General features: G+C 46.5%; 1 protein-coding gene across 2 annotated transcripts in view; it reads right to left on the reverse strand.

Annotated features, from left to right (window-relative positions):
• Positions 1-14,343: 14,343 nt before the first annotated feature.
• Positions 14,344-22,457, reverse strand: part of ABTB3 (ankyrin repeat and BTB domain containing 3) — a 302,523-nt gene continuing 294,409 nt past the window's right edge. For both annotated transcript variants that reach the window (XM_014780586.2, XM_004418069.3), the window contains one exon: positions 14,344-16,516. In XM_014780586.2, the coding sequence (XP_014636072.1) occupies positions 16,307-16,516 (210 nt within the window). In that variant the 3' untranslated portion in view covers positions 14,344-16,306. The remainder of the gene's footprint in view (positions 16,517-22,457) is intronic.

Consider the following 22,457-nt stretch of genomic DNA (forward strand, 5'->3'; position numbering starts at 1 on the left):
CACCTAAGGGGCATCAACAGAGACTTCTGAGAGGGCAGGGAAGGAGATCCAATTGTTCACGAGAAGCAGAGGAAGGGTGGGTGGGGCAAAGGTTTTGATCTCCCCCTTCAGGATGCCAAAGGAGAAAGGACTTGACTTTGTTTTAAAGGATCCTGAAGATGAGTTCTGGGCTCCTTCAGCCAGCCTTTGGCAAACATGTCATCGCACACGTCAGGCTGAGCGCACACTGGTGACGTGTTTGTCCCCTCCACTAGATGGTGCCTGATCCACCTTCTTCCCAGAGCTTGGTGGTGATACATGCCAAATAAACATTTGAAGAAGACATGGAAGAATGACATCTCTGGACCCTCGTTAAGGATGGAGCCAATGGAATCATGTAGTTGTTGCGTGGCTATGAGATTCATTACAGACGCAGGGAAGTTCAGATTCTGATTATGTACAGTGCTCATGAGTACAGTGTTTGTTGTATCACTGTGCCTAGCACAGAGTAGGTGCTCAGTAAATATTGACTGAATGAGTGAGTGAGTGAATGAGTGAACCTTCTCAATCCCTCACTTATGAGCCAAATTCACGCTCTTCTCTAGAAAAAATTTCGGAACCCCTGAATGCAGAAGTGTGTCTCCACCTGGTGGACACTCCAGGATTATACCTGGAACTTGAAAATTTTTTCCCACTTTCTTTGAACGGTAGCTTCTCTCATTGCTTGTTCCCACTTCACCCAGTTTGGCACAGACCACCGTGTATATGGCAGCACAGCCCTGCAGGTAAGCAGAAGCCTATCTGGAGCCCTGAAATGGGCAATTTGAGAAAGATGCTGCCAGGAGATGGAGGAGACCAGATATATGAAATGGTCTAGAGCAGCTGATGTTGTACAAAGAACACTGGACCAGGTGTCCAGAGAGCTGTCACTGGTTTGCCCTGTGGCCTTGGGCAACTCACTGGCTCTCTCTGAGTTTCAGTTTTATCATCTCATAGCTGTGTATCCCTGTACCCCTGGGCTAATCCTCAGCTCCCAACGCAGCCTCACTGAACACATGGGGACCACTACACCCATGTTACAGCTGAGGAAACCCGGCTTTAGATTAAGTAAGGAGCCCAAAGCCTCACCGCTGACAAGGGTCAGATCAGAGTTTGAATTCACATCTGACGCCAGCACCAGTACTGTTGGCGTTGCTGTCTGCCACCTCTTTAGATGCTTTCCAAAGCCATTCTATGATCCTAAGCATCTTCTGGAACCTGCGTCTCTCCTTTAGAGAGGCTGTAGGTCCAGAGTTAAGGTGTGGCCTCTGGAGCCAAACTCCCTCAGTTTGAATTCTGACTTTACTTACATACCTGATTCCACCTACGTGCCTCGTTATAAAGTAGGCGACCTTGGGCAAATCACTAATTTCTCTCCATTTCGGTTTTCCCGTCTGTAAAATAGGATTGACAACAACAAAGGGTTGAGAGAGAGATATATGTACGTTTTTTTTTTTTTAACTCAGAATACTACCCAGGATACCTAGTAAGTGTTTATATGTTTTAACTATTATTTTCCGCCTTTGACCCTTTGCTCCTCCTTGTGGCATAGCCTCAAAGAGCTGTAAATTTAGAGCTTTCATATTTTTCCAAGTAAGGTATGTTTGTAGTTACAGAGACACACTGACAAGACTGAAGAAAAGAAACCTTTCACTGTGCAGCTATAAGGTTGTATCCCCTTACAGACAACCCTGCCTGCAGGGCACTCTGATTTAATACATGAATTTTATAAATATTGTCATTCTATTGTGAGTGGTGCAAGTATATTGCATTCCATTATTTGGAGGTAGAAGTATTACTTTTTTTTTTTTTTTTTGTGAGGAAGATCAGCCCTGAGCTAACATCTGCCAATCCTCCTCTTTTTGCTGAGGAAGACTGGCCCTGGGCTAACATCCATGTCCATCTTCCTCCACTTTATATGGGACGCCGCCACAGCATGGCCTGACAAGCGGTGCGTCGGTGCGCGCCCGGGATCCGAACCAGCGAGCCCCGGGCTGCCGCAGCGGAGCGCGTGCGCTTAACCGCTTGTGCCACTGGGCCGGCCCCAGAAATATGACTTTCTTATATGCAAATATTTTAAATAAAGAAATTTTTATGATCCTGTTTTTGCCTTTCTTCATTTTTATACCTGGAGCTTCCAAAATGGATGTGACCTGGGTTTCTCTTCACCTCCCACAGGCCCCAATCTATGCCAAGCTACTGGGATTGGAAGAAGCTAAACCCCAGAAATCTCATGGGAGACTGAAATATCAATGGGTGGGCTCTGCTCTGTAAGGAGGCCCCATGATGACGCAGCTGGATATGGTTGGATTTGTCACTGGGGGAGCGGGGCAATCTGAGCTTATCTCTAGAGACTGTTCATGTTGACTTTCCTGGGATCCAGGAAACCACGGGAGGAAGTATTGACCCAAATTCCTTCAGTACCACAGTGCTGAGCAGTGAACGGAGACTCAAACCCATCTCCCTAGAACAGAGCATCTCACCCTCGGCTCTACTGACGTTTGGGGCCAGATAATTCTGTGCTGGAGTGCTGTGTGGCAGTGTCCCAGCCTCTGCCCGCTAGATGCTGGTAGCATCCCCCTCCCTCAGCTGTGACAACCAGAAATGTCTCCAGACCTGCCAAAGGCCCCTGGGGGCAAAATCCTATCTCCCTCCCCTCGTTGAGAGCCCCTGCCATAGAATAAATGGAGGGAGTCACAGGGTAAGTGGTTTGCTAAACCAAGTCCCAATCACATGGTTAGTTCAGATATTTTTGGGAAAGGCCATGATGATGGCTTTTGTACAGAGGTAGTTGGGGTGGGAGGTTGGCCTTGAATTATCTGGATAGTTGATCAGTTCTCTTCCTCCATGCTGCATCGTAGGCAGGGCCTTGGTCTCCTTTGGATGAAAAGAATTGCTTTTTTGTACCAGCAAAAATGTTATGTTTCATTAATAGGGACATAGAGACATAATCTAAAGGCTGAAATCCTAGGAGTTTGGGGCACTGTAAAAATGAGTTTCTTGTTATAGCTTTTATGCTCTCAAAGGGCATTTCTAAGGAAGATATTTCGGATTGTGAAGTCCCCTCAAGATGTACCATCCAGACACCCTCTTTCAAGCCTTCACACTTCCTTGCCTTCGGTCGTCTTCTCAGCTCCCAGCCCTTTAGTGGCCTGTCTGTCCACCTCGGACATGAGCTGCTTTTGGCAAACCTCACGCGTGTGTGTGTGGTTTGATAAAACGCCCTTAACTTTCTGTGTCATCCCTCCCCAGAATGGACTGGTGTTTATCTAATGCTTGGTTAAGAAGCTAATTCCTAAAGTTGTCAGCAGAAACAGGTGGCTGGAAAGGGTGACTGCTATGCAGTGTTCCAAAGCTTTTTGCATGACGTCCCCCTGGTGAGAGAGAGCAGGAAAGAAGCCATCCAATGGGGAAGGTAATTTACGGGACATTCACAGCGGCCTTGAAAATCGTCTCACACCTCTAGTTGCGGGAGAAACTATTGGCAGTAAAAGGAAGCACAAATGACTATCAGAAAATGTCTCAGAGAGCATGGAGGTCTTGAAATGATTTATTACAGCTGAATAAATAAAACATTTTAAGGATCTTCTCCCACATCGCACCCCAGTCTTCTCCCCAAGTCCTGACCATATATAGATCATCTTTTCAGGCTCGTTTAGGAGGAGTATCCTTTAAGAGATGCAGAAGAGCCTAATACAGTCACAGCACCTGGGAGAATACCGCCAGACTGCTAAGACTTCAGCCTGCTCAGCAGTCACCTGGGCCTCTGGTTAAAATGCACATTCCTGGGCAGTAGATCTGGGGTGGAGGGTGAGATTCTGCATGCCCAACAAACACCCAGTGAGGCCGATGCTACTGTCTGTGGAGCCCACTTTGAGAACAAAGGGTGTAGAGCACTTCTTTTAGGAGAAGGTATAAAGCCTTACACAGATGGAGCAACACTGGTAGAGCAGAAAGTTACCTGAGTCACCCAAAGTTGCCGACGACAGCGCGAGTGAGTGAGGTGTGGGGCTGGCTCTTGGTTCCTGAGCCAGTGCTCAAGTCTCTGTGGGGCTGTTTTCTCATTTCAAGAGAAGCAGCAGCAGAAGGAGCAGCAGGTGGACTGTAACGTCCTCAATGGACAATTAAAGGATTTTACCCAATCATAGAAATCCTCAGTTCATGTTGCATCCTACCTAAATGAGCCATCACCTTCCTTTAACAACGACGGCGAGGAGGCCGAGCAGGGACACGACCCCACACAGGAAGGCTAACAAAGGCTACAGCGCCTAACTCAAGGCTGGCATTTCTGAAAGCCACTTGAGGATCCCTCCTGGGTCCACACCCCCAACCACAAGTTGTTCAATGTCCTGACTCCCCACTGCCTCGACATCACAGCTATTTACCTATTTCCTGGTTTTGCTAAAAAAAAAAAACCCAGAAAACAACCACACATGTACTGGGCTTTCTCAATCTGCCCTGGTCCTCTTGCTTCCCTGAATACAGACATTTTGAAGATGAAGATGCTGTATGTACGGTTGGAAATGGAAGCAAATAGAACTGTGTTTCAGGTCAAACTGGCCCATTTCTTGAAAAAAAACCAACAACATGAAAAAACTAGAATGCCTATGTAAGGTTGAGGAGGTTTTGTTGGTTTATTCTTGGGGTGCTTCTGAAAGGTTGCAGCTAAAAGCAAACTTTGTTTTTATAGCAGTCTCAGCATCAGAAAGCAAACAAACCTGTCCTCCGTGTGGAAGTCAGAGTGAGAAGCCTGGTTGGTGCGCTGCAGGAACTGGGCCACAGAACGTGCCTTGTTCAGCCTCAGGAGGGAATAAAGGAGGCCTTCGCTCAAGGGCTTTGTGGGCCTTTTCTTGTTTAAAAAGCTCTAAGAAGCAGTTGCGTCTTTGAAGTCTTTCTCAGCTCTAACAAGAGACTAAAAACCAAACGTCCCAAATGCAGATTTTTCCCTGTGCCTGGAAAGGAGAATAATTCTGGCTTTGTATTAACGTGACCGCGCCCACCCTCCACATCCGTGGTAACGGAGAGCGAGTCTTAGAGACCAGGAGATGCCACCTAGGTGTGTGCCCCTCTGTAAGTGATGCCCATCTCTGAGTCACTGTTTGGGGTGAAATCAGCCTTTAGGGAACTTTCCCCAGATGCTTTCTCTATTTATCAGCAAGACTGAGGATCTGGGTCGGTGGGACCTTGGCCCAATAAAAACCAAAAATCTGAGTCAGGAAAGATGTGGGCTCAGAGGCATAATGGGCCAATCATGCCTCCCATTTGACCCATCACCCCACTGAGGATGACAATCAGTGACTTTGGGCCTATCTGTCAAAGAAGTGCAGGGGTGGTCCTAGGGTGGTGGGTCCTTGGAGGCTGCTTGCCCACCTCCTGCCATCTCACTTCACACCAAGTGTTGGCCGGGCAGCAACTCAGTTCCCAGGCTGTGTATGTGTGTCAGGGAGCACCTTGAGGGACCCCATCTTCCTCATCTCTGTCCCCAGTGACAGTGAATACCATTAAATATTAGTCGATCTGAACTGAATTCTTACACCACTCAACACCCCTTTCTCCCCCAAACAAAAGACACAAAAAACTACATCCGGAGGAAGTTGATCTTGGCATAACAGCTCACCACAGATAGAGAAGATTAACCTTTGTCTGAGCCCATAAGGTTTTTCTTCCTCTTTTAAATAGTTTTATCTGAATGGTCTTTTTCTTAAAGCAATGGAGAGGAGAGGAGCACCTTATTCTCTCCCGCCCCATTTTGAGGGAGGCATTATAAATTATAAATGAGGTGGGACAAAGAGGAAGGGCTTGCTTAGAGGTCAGACCAACACTGGTCCACGTTCCAGCTCTGCACTTGCTAACTTTTCAGCCTTGCTGTCTCACCTCGGTTTCCCTGTCTGTAAAATGGGAATACCAATGCTTATCACGTAGGATTCATTGTGAGGACTGAGATAATGCATATAAAGCACTTGGTGCGGTGTCTGCCACATGATAAATGCTCAATAAATGTGACATCTCACTATAATGTCCAAGTCAGAGCAACGCTGGATTTTACTTGTTTTCATATGTATGTACATTGCAGAGTGTCTTTCCAAGGTAGGCATGTACGGGATCGAGTGTGGTGGTCCTATATCTGTCAGGAAATCATTCTCCAAAACCGACCCTGTCCTTTCATGTCAATTTCTGAACTCAAAGATTTGAAAGAGGAACGCAAAATATAAAGGAATGGAAAACACACCACTCTCCCATGCACTGAAAATGGTGTTTCAGTCACACAGAAGCATCTCGGATGCAGCACACAGAGGCACGATGCCCGGGCATTGTTTGCATTGCCTCTGTGATGAAATGTGACAACCGGCTGACAGTCACATAGTGCGATTCCTACCTAAGAGCTCAGAGCAGGAGATGAACAAAATGCTGGAGTCACCGGGGGATCCAGGGAGTGAGACTGTCAAGAGAGTGTCATGAATCAAACTGGAACCTAGGGGATGACTCTTCAAACTCAACAGTGTCGAAAGAGGGGAGCTGTCAGGCTGCCCCGGGCTGGATGGTTGACAGAGCCACTGCGGGCCTTCGGGGACCTGGAGCTGTAGGGGAGGTGGATTTAACCAATCAGCAATGAGACTGGAGGCAGCCAGCTCCAGGCGGGAGCAAACTCCAGCTTCCCTCTTGCTTCTCAGTGCTTCCCCAGCCGTTGGTGAACATGGTGTTCTGCATTTTGATGGAGCCCTTCCTCCCTCCCACCATGGCTGCAAGAGGGCCTCTCCATCACCTGCTGTGTCAGCACAGTGACGTTCCCATTCCAGAGGCAGGAAGACTGAGGCTGACAGGGGAACTTCCTCACCAGGCGCTTGTGGCCAAACTGATGCACGACTCATGGTTTTTCTCAGTTGAGTCTGGTTTAAAAAATGCATAACAGATGCGGTGTTGACATGCGCAATTTCACATACCTGGATTTCATTCTGCTCTCGAAAATGGCCCGTCCCTAACTTGATTGCTTTACTGAAACCCATTTTTTTCCTTTATAAAAAGAAGTCGCATTTTTCAGTGACTGAATTGCTTCTAGCTACTTTTTTTCTCCGCAGCTGGTGAGGTTTTGTAGACCATTTCTCTTCCTTCTGTATTAGATAAGTAAGAATAATGAATTGATCTGCTACCTCACTAACTTGTTGAGGATAAATAGGGTGGCAGGCTTTAATAAAATGCAGCACTGGCAAAAAATGAAGGCCAGGAGATCGTTACAAATTCTACATGAGATATATCAAGATCAATCCGTTTTCTGAGGCCAAATAGATGATTAATATCAGAAGGAGAGAACTAATAATGACAATATTCCTGAGGGACCTTTACATTCTATCCCTCTTTATTGCTTGAATCTCTATCAAGTGGTTGATCAGCATTTTCTTGAATGCTTCCTGTGATGGGGAACTCACTACCCCTGTGACAGCTCATTCCATCTTTGGAAGGCTTTGCTCTGACCTTTAAAAGTTCTTATTTATACTTAGGTGAAATCTCAATCCTTGAAGAGTCCATCACTGGAACAGCTCTAATCCCTGTGCCCATACTGAATGAGGCTAATTCCTCTTATCTACGAAACTTCTGCTATTTGAAAACAACCATCATGGTCACCCAAGTCTTCCCTTCTATGGGCAAACATCTCAGCTCCTTTGGCTCTTCTTTCGCCTTCTGGTTATTTCCTTCTGATGAGGCTGCCGTTTCTCTGTGACCTTCATTAAGAGTAGGGGACATTTGTCGTATTCATGGCTACCCATCATCTTGCTACATTTATAGAAATCCCGTGTATGTGTCCTGTCTCCCTAATGTAGCAGCAAGAACTGAAATTCCCAGCCTCTGCTGATGCTAAGACACAGTCGTGTGACTGAGGTTCTGCCCATCGGATGCCCTGAAATGAAACTGATTCTGAAAGGCACCGAGGAAATGGCAGCTTCCACTTGGTGGTGCAGGTAGGGGCAGAGGCCTGGAGCTTTCTGCGGCAGGCTGGGTTCCTGAGGCAGGAATAGTATTGGGGTTCGCAGCAGTGCAGTCACGGAAATCAAGTTCCTGGTACCTGTAGAACTGCCGTTACTAACTTCTGCCTTTGTAGTATTTGGGGGCAGCAACAGCCTTATCAGGCCTTTCTGTGTCATGGTGTGTAAGTTATTCCTGCAAGCTCTGCGTTTGAATGGTTTCTCTAGCCCTCTGAACAACTGTATGAGTCGTCTAACATCTTTGAATAACTCCCCTTTCTTCTTCAATTAGCCAATGTTGCTTGCTGCTAGGAACCCCGACTCATACAGGCCCCGAACCGAATGTACAACTTCAGCAGGGATCTCTCCGGTGCAGAGAGGGGAACTGTCACCTCCTCATTCTAGCCATCATGCTTCTATTAATGGAGCCTATTGCTAAAGTAACTCTTCTAAGCAACCACATCGCACAGCTGATTTATATTAAACTCACTGGTCAACTGAAACCCTCACACATTAGGGGTAGGGATTCATTCCCTGGTCTAAGGAATTTCGAGAAAAACAGACTTTATGTGCTTTCTTTTTTTTGATGAAGATTAGCCCTGAGCTAATATCTGTTGCCAATCTTCCTCCTTTTTTCCTTTTTTTGTTTTTCTCCCCAAAGCCCCAGCAGATAGTTGTATGTCATAGTTGTGCATCCTTCTAGTTGCTCTATGTGGGACGCCGACTCAGCATGGCTTGATGAGTGGTGAGTAGGTCCTCGCCCAGGATCCAAACTGGTGAACCCTGAGCCACCGAAGCAGAGCGTGCAAACTTAACTGCGACGCCACTGGGCTGGCCCCCTTCTTCTTCTTTTTTTTAATGAGGAAGATTGGCCCTGAGCTAACATCTGTGCCTGTCTTCCTCTCTTTTGTATGTGGGACACTGCCACAGCATGGCTTGATGAGCAGTGTGTAGGTCCACACCCGGGATCTGGGCCCGCAAACCCCAGGGCCGCCGAAGTGGAGCGTGCAAACTTAACCACTATGCCATCGGGCTGGCCCCTTTATGTACTTTCTTATTACTTGTTCAACAGAAAACAATGTCTGACCTCCCCCCACCCCCAACCACAATATTTAATGCATGAGAGTGATTCCTTTGAAGTGCCGAAAATACGGTCATTCCCTTGCCAAGAAAGAAAATAATGAGTCGTTACAGATACAATCCTGCCACTCTTTCTTCCCTACTCACTCATGCCCCATAGCAAACACTGACAACTCTCAAGGTCACCCAGCAGCCATTTTGAACCAGATGCTTCACTCATCTCTCTCCACAAAGTGTTTTGAAGCGAACATGGAAGGGACAGCTGTCTTTGATTGTTCCCTGCTTGATCCTCTGGGTGTCCTTACGAACCCTAGAGGGCCTCTGTGAGTACAGAAAACAGTCTTCAAATAAACAAGCATTTTCTCCTTTCCCTCTACTGCCAACCCTGACAGAAAAGGAAAAATAAAAGGGGGAAAGTTTGGGTGCTTAATGCCATAGCAGAGAGGGGGATCCCTTATGCATATTAGGCCATCAGTAAACGTCTGTGAAATAAATACGTTTGATTTAGATCAAAGGCAGAACAGGAGAAAGTGAAGGTAGAAGGGGATTGTGTGTGAACAATTCCTGAGGTTTAATTCAGATTGCATGAACCTTCCACTTAGAAAAAATTAGGTTTTTCAAATGATTTTCTCAGATGTATTGCTAAAACGTCTTCATGGTCTGGGTCAGAAGAAAAAGCTTGTGATAACCCACAAAGTTGAGATTCTAGCAAGGCCAGGCGACAGGACAAAAGTCACAGGTTGGTCTGGCAGCAGAAAGGGTTTGAGATGACCCTCTGCCCTCCATACCCTACACCTTCGCTACTCAGAGTGTGGTCCCTGGACCAGCAGCAGCAGCATCACCCGGGAACTTGTTAGAAATGCTGAGTCTCAAGCCCGCCTCAGCCCCCCTAAATCAGAACCTGCATTTCAATGAGATCCCCAGTGATGTGAGGTCCCCATACAGAGTGAGTCTGAGAAGCATTCCTTACTCTATCGGTGAGATGTATGGAAAAGCCATTCAATCTTAGAGGGAACTTGCTGCAGAGCTGAAAGACCATTTAGCTCAGGTGAGAGCAGTGGACCTCAGTGATCCATCACCAAGACCAAATTGTTGGACTAACATCATAGGACAGCCTCATCTTTTTTTTTTTTTTAAAGGCTCACTCCAATTATTTTTTTTGAGGAAGATTGGCCCTGTGCTAACATCTGTTGCCAATCTTCCTTTTTTCTTTTTTCTCCCCCAAAGCCCCAGTACATAGTAGTGTATCATAGTTGTAGAGTTGTAGCTCTTCTATATGGGACACTGCCTCAGCATGGCTTGATGAGCACTGCATAGGTCCGCGCCCAGGATCCGAACTGGCGAACCTGGGCTGTGAAAGTGGAACGCGTGAACTTAACCGCTATGCCACCTGTCTGGCTCCAGACAGTCTCATTTTGATGCTGCAGGATGAGAAAGTCATGTCCAGACATAATTGTTTTCTGGGAGCTATGACCAGAGAGTGACCTGCCGGAGCCACACTGTCTTATTGGCATAGTTCCTGACATGCCCATGTATTTGGTTAAAATGAGATGGGACACTGGGGAATACTACTCAGCAATAAAAAGGAACAGCCTCTTGATACATGCGACATCCTTGGATGGATCTCAAAGGCACTGAGCTGAATGAAGAAAGCCACTTACTGTATGGTTCCATTCATATAACATTCTCAAAATGCCCAAACAATAGAGATGGGAAACAGATCAGTGATTGCCAGGGGTTGGGGATGGTGTGTGTGGAGGAAGGAGGTAGGATCTTTGTGGTGATGGAACAGTGATTGTGGTGGTGGCTAAATGAATCTACACGTGTCATAAAATGGTATAGAACCATGCACACACATTGTGCTGATGTCAGTTTCCTGGTTTTGACATTGTACTGGAGGTACTTAAGATGTGACCGTTGGGGGAAAGTGGGTGAAGGGTACAAGGGACCCCTCCGTGCTATCTTTACAACTTCCTATGAATCTAGAATTATTTGAAAACAAAAAGTGAAAAGAAAACAAAACAGAAAAGAGATGGTAGTCATGAGGCCATGATCTGGTGAGAGGCATCCTTATAATACAATATCCTTGGAGCCTTGTTGTAAGGCTTTTATTTGGTTTCCTGCTGTGTTACCAAAGACATCTTTGTACACTGAGGTCCCTTTTTCTAAGTCTTCCTGGATGCAATCCAGAATGTTCTATTACACCAAACAGTGTTACCACAAGGTTCTAATATATGAATGTGGTAAAAGAAGTGTGACATGTCCCAGTCTAGGTACACAGAACATCAGCTCTGAAAGACTCATTCAGAGTTGAGGGAACATGTCCAAAATGGAGAATAGGCCCTGCCAAGGTCACCCAAGTAGCCGATGGTAGCAATGGGATCAGAGGTGAGATCTGGTGCCCAGCCCAGAGCCCTCTATTAAGCCACCGCCTCCTCTCTTTGCAGATTTTTGTCCCAGAGGTTTGAGATGGCACTAAAATTCAGAACTCATCCGAAGGTTAACTCTGAATAGCAACATCCAAAGAACGTATCAGCGACATCAGGGCATCTCTTTTAATTGCCTATTCATGTGGGCAGATTGTCTTTTCATATCCAGAGCTAAACTCGGAGATGTGTCCTTCTGCAGGGCACTCATTATCTGACTGCCTCATCAGCAAAGGGAACTAACGTGCACTCTGATTGCTGAGTGCGAGTTCTATTTTTTTTCCCCACCAAGCAGGAAGTTTAAAATCTGCTGGGTTATTTTTAAAAAGGGTGAAAAAATAGGCATCACACCAGCTTCTGCCATGGTCCTGTCCAAAGACACGTGCTGCTTGATTCAAGGCGTTGGCCAGGCTGGGAGGAACGGAGGTGACGTAAAGTTTCACCAGGGAGATTTCTCAGTGGAGGGCGAGGGGATGAGTGTCCACACACTCAAGTGGCAGGAAAGGACATGGACTTAGCTGCAGACTTGATGAGGACAGGGATCCCAGATTTTTCTGGAGTTGACATTCTAGCAGTTAGTTTCATTTGGGGATTTGTGACTACCGTCCTCTCTAAAAAGCCATGGTCCCCAGCCCGGGACTGAAAGTCGCCCCAGTGGGTCTATCCTTGCTCAGTCATTTGTGGGGCCTGGGGCCTTAGACTCATGTCACATGAGTCACAAATGTAAGTCTCACATTCCTGAGCAGATGAAGAGTCTGGGAGAGCTGATCTCTGCAACTCTAATATTTAGTTAATATAGTATTTATTTGAAAGTATTTTTACTATTTATATGTATTATATAGTCTTTATATTTACTATTTATATGAAAATATTTTATATGAAGTATTTATAGTATTTATATGAAAGAAAATCTAGTTGAACTTGGCTTCCATTGACTTAAACATTTCTTGATCACCGACTTGGATGAGGCAACTCTGCTAGGAACCAGGACTGCAACAGAGCTGTTTTTGGGGAATTTCCCCACATCCCCTGGAATAAGTAGCAAACCCTTAGAGAATCACAAACCACCATGGGAATCGCTGTGGTAGAAAGTTCTAGAAATGGGCAAAATCGTTGACTTTCCTTTCCTTGTGGGAGTCTCCAATTTCTCCTTCCCTCTGCTCGGCCTTAGAAGTTTGGAAATGCTTTTTTTCTGCTACTAACTGTGTAGGACCTATACAAAATATCTCCTTTAATCCTCCCAACAACCCTGTTAACTAGTTACAGTCAATCTCTCAAAAGAAGAAAATGAAAACTAGGTAAAGTAACTTGTCCAGTGTCTCAAAGCTGGTCAGGGGCTGGATTGGCTTGGAAGGCAAACGTTTTCAGGCCCGCCTGGAGCCAGAGCCCAGCTATGGGTACTGCACAGAAGGGGCTCTGTGAACGTCTCCCTGACGTGAGCCCTCAAGCCAAGAAGCCCAGGAGATGGTCTGCTAGTCTTGGAGGGTGTCTGTGTAGGCGCCAGTAGGCAAAAGAGTCAGAAGTGGTAGGATGTGGCTACTTCTGCGACCATTGATCGGTGACTCAAGCTAGAAAACACAAGGCGAGGGGGAGAGGGAGACGAGCACTGATTCTTGAAGAAAGCAGGGACCCCAGGGGTGGTGAAATAGGAGGTTTTCTCAAAGAATTGTCTAGGATCCTTACCCCTTTATCCACGCTGCTGCTGCAGGACACGGCCTGAGGTTAGTAAAACCCCGAGTGATAAAATAGCCTTGATCAGACAACACTGGATGAAACAACACCCAGCTGGAGTAACACTTTTTGCCTAGGGCTTCACAGGAAAAACAAGTGAGCTACAAAAAGGGAACTCAGAACTACAGAATCTCAGGGGTGGAGAAGATCTGCGAGCCCCTCCCTCCAACCCTACCCTGAGGCATGACTGCACTTCCTTCCAGCTTCTGCCTGGGCTGCTCCTGTGATGGGAGCTCACACCTCGGTCTCCATTTTGGATGGAGGATTCTCTTTTTGGGGAGAATGGAGGGTGACACTCAAACATGGCACACAGGAGCCCAATTACATGTGGGGCGGGGGCAGCAGAAGCCAAGCGGAGCCTCTGTGTTGCTTCAGGTAGCTGCAGGCATGTGCTTCTTCCGTTTTCTCAGGGCAAATGGAAGAGGTGGAGGGGCGCTTTGTGGCAGGCAGGCAGGCTCCTCTCCTCGCCCCCAGATGCTGGGGGTCCTTGTGCAGGCTTCGCTAAGGACTGAAAGACAAAGCCACCTATCGGACCAGTAAAAGGCAAAGCCATGGCATACAGTCTATCTTTCCAAAGGGAATACATCCAATGGTTCACTCACCCTGAGGCTACACAGAGGGTGACGCACAGTCAAAAATAATTGACCTTCTGTTCTCCCGGCCTGACTCAGAGTTCTGGCCCCTGGTTCTTGGTTGCTTTGGTTGCTTCTTAAAGAAGAAACAGACCCCAACTCCTAAGCAGGGGTGAGTAGTCATTCCCGGGAGGTGCCTGTGATGTCAGCTGTTGACCGGGCCTCACTGGCCAGGTCTCTGGGGCTGCCTGGGCCTCCTCCTGGCTTCCTGTAGGCCTCTGTGGAAGAACCAGGGGTACTGATCCCCACACACAGCTGGGCTGGACCCAGCTGGGTCAGGACCCTGCTCTGGATCAGGAGCCAGAGCAGACCAGCTAGGGACTTGGTTTGACCTCAGTGATGACACCCAACTTATCCCTCCGTGACCCCCAACGCTCACCCCAGAATGCTGCCACCATCCATGAGCAACGACTCATGCTGGCCCTCGGTGGGGGACGCACCATGTTGACAGAACTTGTTTTCCTCCATCCCCCCACTCCCAAAGGCTTCATCAAGTGATGCACGGCTTGGGAAAATCATTTCTTTTAATGACAGAGAAAGCACACCAAACTGTAACAGAAGCCGGTCAGGAGTTGCCGCCGTACAAATCAACGCCTGGAGACCCTGTACTAGTACTAGACATTCACAGGAAGTCCGTCGAGGTTAAGGAAACATCCACGTGGCATCTCTGAGGACACGACGGACGCAGGAGACAGCAAGGACTCACTCACGTGCTGTGTATCTGTGACTCGGGCTCCTCTGCAGGCAGTTTTCTCCCCCCCTTTCCTCATTTGATGGTAGGGCCTGGGGAGGTTTGTAAATGACCAAGTAGACGAGAGGCCTTGTGTATCAGGATCCCAGCAGGGCCAATACCGTAGACAGCGTGGCCCGCGTACTCCAAGGGTCACAGCCATGAAACGGGACTGGACGTTGGTCCTCTGGACAATGGCTCAGGGAGTGAGGAGGACGGATGAACAGCAGCTCCTTTAGAATCTAGGGTCTGTGCACAACTTCCCAAAGGCATGCTAGGAAATAGGGTTATCAACAAAACTTGGCCATCCCAAAGTGGTAAAAGTCATTCTCTCAGTTTTTACTGCATGTATCTAGGTTTCAAATGAAAGGACAAGAAAACAGGCAGCAACTCAAAAATTATTTAGAATATCGTGGCACCTCACCGATCTGTTTTGCTTATAATATATGGCAGAGCAAACAGAACCCTGTCGATATAAACTTTCATTATAGATAACCCTATACTGTACACTCTCAGAATACAGAAAGAATCCATCCTATCATATATGTTTCATCTTTAAAAATAATCTAACATAGTCATATTCTCTGGCTAGTAACAAACTATTAACATCTTCTGAGAATACAGAGAGAACTCTGAGATTAATAGTAAATTCTCTGACGTGCTCCCCCCCACCCCCCATTCAGCATCATCTATGAACACATTTCTGCAAAAGCATCCAGACTCGTTCGTAATCAGGAAAAGAAATGGATATGTTAGTTTCACCAGATGGACTTTTAGCAAGAAGTGATGGAACATTTTTATCTTGGCAAAAGGAAGCACAAACGTAACATTTCACAGGTTTGCGCCCATGCAAACACGTTTTGTTATGTGGGGGCATTTAAATCTCACCCCGAAACCACGATTAGCATGCAGGCTGTTTTCAACTACTGAATTAGATAATTATTGGCAGTGCACCTCTTTTGTGTAACCATGATCACTAAGGCAAGATTATTTCACCTTGTATAGAATATCAGCAATATCTTGTCAGATGCATGTTATACAGTGTGGACCTGTGACTTACTGTTTTTTTAAAAAAAAGGAAAAGAAAAAAAATAACCTCAAAACACAGATCCCTAAACAGAACTCAGTTGAAAATGAACTGTTTTAAGCTTTTAGAAATATATTTTAGACTACAAGGCTGCCCCGTTCTTGTTTTTTTTATGAACATTTTAAAAAGTTCCCACCCCTAAAAATTTGCCAAATTATTTCTTCGGTATTGGCAATAGTCTCAGCAATTTGCTACCATAGTTGACTCTTGGTGAACTGCAGCTACTAAAGTCCTTAATGGGTCATCGATGCTCTTTGGGTCGGTAGAGTTAAGTTCTCCAGCTGTCAACCTGGAAACCAAACGACCCTTAGTTCTCGATCCATCCATTCGACAGTGGTCCCTGCAATGGGTATTCAACTGCCCCAGGGGTGCATTCAGATGGGGGTTAGCTTGGCTGCCCCATGTTGACCTTCAAGCTCCGGACCCAGCTGCAATCTGATCTGCAGACCGGTGGACTATCCTTTGTTTTTCAACAGGAACACATGGGAGCTGAATTTGCTTATTCAAGAGAAGCTGAGGCAGTAGACACAGCTCCTTGGCCCAGCCAAAAACAGACACCTGGTGAAATTTATATGTGTGTGTGTGAAGCCAATGCAGCAGGAGAACTGGTGAGTCCCCAGGGAGCGTTCCCTGCACTGCACGTCTCATACAACAGAACCTTTGGAAGATGACAAGTGGATTGACTGAATCCTGATGGCCAACGTCCTCTGTAAGTCCTGGAGCACGTCCTGGCCTGTCCCTTCGCCATTTTTGTCATACAGGAGCTGCTTGAATGCTTCGTTTTCGATGAGGACCATCATGTTTTTGAGAAAGTAGCCTTCGCAATATGCTGAGAGCTCTGTGACTCCAAGAAACTGTGGGGAGAGGAGAGGGAGCAGGAGTTGGTTATGTTTCCGAAATGCACCTGACTGCTTTCATCTATAATAATGGCGAAGACCTAGGAAGGTAGATTGACTGCAAAAGTGGCCCCGATTCTCCACACTTTGCTGTATTCACACTCTAGAGACATGACTTCACAGCTCCTCCCATCAAAGGGATGGAGTCCATTTCTCCACTGCTTGGCCTTGGGACTTGCTCAGGCCAACAGAATGTGGCAGAAGTGAGAGCTGCCAACTCTGAGCTAGCTTCCTGTGGCCATGTGTGTGCTTCCGTGCTCTCTCTCAGAACCCTGCCTCTGCCATGGAAACAAGCCTGGGCTAGCCTCCTTGGAGGGTGAGCCACCACGCGAAACTGAGAGGAGACAGCGATGGAGCCCAGCCAGGATCAGCAAAGGCAACCACAGCTGACCCTCCAGCTGACCTCAGAAGCAAGGCCTGCTGAGACCCAAAGAACCTTCCAGCCATCCCGTCAACTCATGCTAAATAAGTGCTCACTGTTCTAATCACTAGGTTTTGTGTTTCTTTGTTACACTATAGATAACTGACACACTAATGGAGTTGCAGACACAAGTCTAAGCTCTTTGCAAGTATTAACTCATTTAATTCTCCCAACAATCCTATGAGTGGGCACTGCCCACTTACCCAACTGTATTTAGGGCAGTGGTTCTCAACCAGGGGTGATTTGGCCTTGCACGGGACATTCGGAAAAGTCTGAAGACATGTTTGGCTGTCACAACTGGGGAGTGGTGGTGGTGTGTGTACTACTGGCATCTAATGGGTAGAAGCCAGGGATGCTACTAAGCATCCGCAAAGCATAGGACAGCCCCCATAGCAAGGAATGACACAGCCCAAGGTGTCAATAGTGCAAGGTTGAGAAACTGACCCAGAGACACGATTCCTTATAGACTAAACCAATAAGGAAGGGATCATGTTGACCCGGTTCGCCAGTATAAGCCCAAGCCGAGGGCTTGGCAGATGGTAGACACTTAATAAGTATTTGTTGAATGTATGAATGAACAGCTCACTCGCAGAGTAATGACACTAACAGCGAATATTTATTGAGAGCTTACGATGTGCTGGGCACCTTGCTAGGCACTTCACATGCATCATCTCATTGAATCTTCAACTTTCCTTGAGGCAGGTATATTACCACCTCCACTTTACAGATGAGGAAACAGAGACAAGAGAGCAACTTACAAAAATTCACACAACACGTCAAGGGCAGAACCAGGAACTGAAGCCTGGTAATTCAAGTCCTTAAGGCTGTGTGCTTAGCCATTAAGACACCGCCTCCAGGCTGATACATTAATCAGAGGATAGGTATTTAGCCTCACGAGTGTGCTTGGGGGAGGAATTCATGTTTGAGATGTAGATGTCAATGTGGCTATGTGGGTTGGCTGTCTGTCTTCAGACCTTTTCTACAGTTTTCAAAGCTTGTAAGTCTCTATTGCAATGAACTGGATGCTCAGAAGTTAGTTAAGTGCTCCTTGAGATGACGTCCTGCTGCTTTATTTAAATGCTGAGTCATCTAAATTATCTAAATGCTGGATCAGCCTTCTGAACCTTGTACTATCGATCTTTTAAACCAGAGATGCACTTTGAGTTGTTAGACATGAAATGGTGGGATGATGAGGCAGTGCCAATAAGGCTATGGCGGAATGAGCTGGAAGACGTGGATGCAAGTTGGGGCTCCCCCACCTGTCTGAATATGTGACCAGGGCTGGGTCACCTGGCCTCTGGCTTTAGGTTCCTGATTTTCAAAATAGGAATTATGACACCTGCATCACAGGCCTGTTGAGAGGATTCAATGGAATATGATTTATGGCAGGACTCTGTCATCTGTCACCCTTAGGGGAGGTAGGTTAGGAAGGCAGCTAAGGGAGGGGTCTCTAGAATCTGCCTGAGTTTTTATTCCAGACTTTGCCACTTACTAACCATCTGCTGTTGGGCAAATTATACAATCTCTCTGTGCCTCGGAATTCCTACCCATAAAATGGGGATTATGATAATATCTAATAGTTTGTGGAGAATAAATGAGATAATGCATGGAGCGTTCAGAATAATGGTTGTAGTCAGCACTCATTCAATGTTAGCTGTCATTATAAACATAAACTACTTATAATTATTACTCTCCTTCTCACTAACTGGTATACAGTGACCCACATGGACAAAGTAGGTGGCCAGGTTGGGATAAGGGGATGGACTGTATCTAGAGAGCCTAGCCTAGCTCACTGGCCCATAGAAGGACCAAGCCTGCAACCTTGAACTCACTGATACGACGTGCTAATGCACTGAGCCCACAGCAACCGTGTGCTTAAAAACCGTGTGCAACCTTGTGCAAGTCAAATCACTTCTTTGTGCTTCCATTTCCCAAGCTACAAAGTGAGGGGAGTGAACTAAAGGGTACCATGCTCTTCGGTGCATTTAGGATGCAGACACACCAGGTGATTCTGTGGTCTCCAAGACACTTTTAGGGCCTGTGGAGGCTTATCAGGTGGGTGGGCTTGTTATGACCCAAATGTTCACCTAGATGCCTAGTATCCTGCAGCCGGGAGAGATCTTAGGAATGGTTTCATTCTTCCAACATGAACCCTGCTCTTAGAGTCACAGAGTAGCAGGCCTCATTGTACAGGTGGGGAAACTGAGGCTCAGAGTTGCCCATCTTTGATTCTATGGACACAGAGAGCATCCCCCCTCCTTACCACAGCCAGCCACTTGCTTTGTATATGGCTGCCACTCATCACAAGTTAGTGTAAGTGGAGAATAATAAGCATAATAAATACATTTATATTTGGTGATGACAATACATTAGACACTTGCCTACCTCCACACAGCTAACTACTGACAGATCTGGGACCAGAACTCTCATCTCCTAGACCAATGGTTGACCAACTACAGGCCTGTGGGCCAAATCTGGCCCACCACCCATTTTTGTAAATAAAGTTTTATTGGAACAGGGCCACACTCACTCATTTACACATTGTCTATGGCTGCTTTTGTACTACAATGGCAGAGTTGAGGAGGTACAAAAGCAACTGTATGGCCTATGTGAAAATATTTATCTGGCCCTTCACAAAAAAAGTTTGCTGACCCCGTCCTAGACTATAATTTTTTCAAGGGCAGAGACCATGTCTTACTAATATATTAAATTTGGATAAATACCGTTCCTGGTAAATAGTGAGTGCTCAATAAACACTAGTGAATGAATCTGCTGGTTTCCAAACCTGTGTTCTTTCCAGCCCAGCACACTGTTGAGCTCACTGCATTAGCTTAGATTCAACTTGAACCAGCTTCTTCTTTCTTTCAAGTAGCAAGATGCCCTGAAAGGACCATCAGAAGCTCCAGGGCCTCTTTTTCATGACTGAATAGTTCGGGACAGCTTTGCTAGGAAAAAAAAGATGGCTAAGCTGTGCATTTATGGGATGGGCTTCTTATCTGTCTCAATCCCACAGCTGTCTCCAACAGTTAGATGTAGCACGGAGGTCATGCGGCCAAGGCCTTGTTGACATTTGGAACATGGTTGTTAGCATCTAATGCCTGCATTTCCTGGGGTTCCAAACCAAGTGCTGGTGTCCTTTTTTTTTTTTCTGTCTTTTTTACTAAACCAGCCTCAATTTGCAGCACAATCTGCCAGTAATAGAATCCACATGCCATGTGACCATCAGGGGGCGCTGCAGTACCCACAGCGCAGGGGAAGCAGAGCACAGAAAGGGCAGGGGGTGCTGGCCTCGCCCTGTCCTCGCCCAGTCCTCCATGCAAATATCATGAAGGGCGGACATTTGCATAGGAAACACTCCCGGATGTGGCCTGGGAGGCCGAGGTCGAGGCCGGTGTCTGCAAAAGGCAAAGCTCTGGATGCAGAAGTATAGAAATGAGAGACAGTTCTCTGCCATCGGTGTTCTAAGGCTGTAGCACAGACGTAGTCCCAGGCTGGGTTCACGCTGCATGGGCTGCATGATTAAATAAGATACGCTACAGAAGCTGCCCACCAAGGAGCTGGGAGTGATTAAAATGGAATTGTGGGACACAGGCCTTGCTGCCAAGATGACAGGCCACGGCGAGGCCACCTGTGGATGTGGAGTTCACAGGGCAATTTGAGTGTCCATGGCCAGGGGAGCAGTGGAGGACCACAGACTGATCAGGCTTTCGTCCTAGGTACAGAGAGTCTCTCGGGATGCTTTTCTGCAAAGTAATTGGTTTAAGATAAAAAAAAATTTGCTGCGTCCAGAGAAACCAGATATTGGTAACATCCTCACTTAACAAAAACACCCAGTGTGTGTGTGTGTAGGAAGTAGCCTGACTGTACCTTTTAATGTACTGATGACCAATCAGAAAATCTTTTTTGAGTATCAAGGATTATTGTAAATATCTCAAACATTTATTAGGCCAGACAGTAAACAGAGGGTTAAGAACCTGTGCTTTGATGTCAGACAATTCTGGCTACATGCCCCAAAGAACTGGGACTTGAACAGATATTTGCACACCCATGATCATAGCAGCAATATTCACAGTAGTTAAAAGGTGGAAGGCTGGGCCGGCCCGTGGCTTGGCAGTTAAGTGCGCGTGCTCCGCTGCTGGTGGCCGGGGTTCAGATCCCGGGCGCGCACCGACGCACCGCTTCTCCGGCCATGCTGAGGTTGCGTCTCACATACAGCAACTAGAAGGATGTGCAACTATGACATACAACTATCTATTGGGGCTTTGGGGACAAAAAGGAGGAGGATTGGCAATGGATGTTAGCTCAGAGCCGGTCTTCCTCAGCAAAAAGAGGAGGATTAGCATGGATGTTAGCCCAGGGCTGATCTTCCTCACACATACACAAAAAAGGTGGAAGGAACCTAACTGTCCATTGATGAATGAATGGATGAACACAATGTGGTATATACATACAATGGAATATCATTCAGCCTTAAAAAGGAAGGAAATTCTGACACATGCTACAACATAGATGAACCTTAAAGACACTATGGTAAGTAAAATAAGCCAGTCACAAAAGGACAAATACTGTATGATTCCACCTATATGAGGGACCTAGAGGAGTCAAATTCATAGAGACAGAAAGCAGAATGGTGGCTGCCAGGGGCTGAGGGGAGGGGGAATGGGGAGTTATTGTTTAATGGGTACAGTGTCAGTTTGGGAAGAAGAAAAGTTCTGCAGATGGATGGTAGTGATGGTTGCACAACAATGTGAGTGTCCTTAATGCCCTGAACTACAAGCTTAGAAATGGTTACAATGGTAAATTTCATGCTACATATATTTTACAATAAAAAAACTCAGTAATAGCTGTGTGACCTTTTTGTTTTTTGTAATTTTATTTATTTATTTATTTTTCCCCCAAAGCCCCAGTAGATAGTTGTATGTCATAGTTGCATATCCTTCTGGTTGCTGTACGTGGGACGCGGCCTGAGCATGGCTGGAGAAGTGGTGCGTCAGTGCACGCCCGGGATCCGAACCCGGGCCACCAGCAGTGGAGCGCGCCCACTTAACCACTAAGCCACCGGGCCGGCCCTAGTTCTGTGACCTTAAACAAGTTACTTCACCTCTCTGTGCCTCTGTTTCCCTATTATGACATGGGACTAATGATAACATTTACCTTCAAGGGTTGTGGTGAGGATTAAAAAAAAGATGATGTAACCAGGCTTTTAGCACAGGTACCTGCACACGGAAAGGACTCATTGAATGTTGGCTTAAGACAGAAAATAACATCTCAAACGCAACCTGATTTTTCACAATGAGCAGTAGGAGCATGATTCACATCAGCTGTCACTCTACAGAGCCGTGGATGTGGGAGGCAAGTGTACTGAGCTCCAGTCACACAAAAGAAGAGTTTTTTGTTTGTTTTAAATTAATTCCTGATCTTAAGTCATTTCATTGTTTCTTCCTAGCAAATGTTAACCCCCCCATCCTGAGCACATAA

Source organism: Ceratotherium simum, chromosome 25 (assembly GCF_057802395.1).
Source record: "Ceratotherium simum simum isolate JZ-2026a chromosome 25, ASM5780239v1, whole genome shotgun sequence".
Classification (NCBI taxonomy): domain Eukaryota; kingdom Metazoa; phylum Chordata; class Mammalia; order Perissodactyla; family Rhinocerotidae; genus Ceratotherium; species Ceratotherium simum.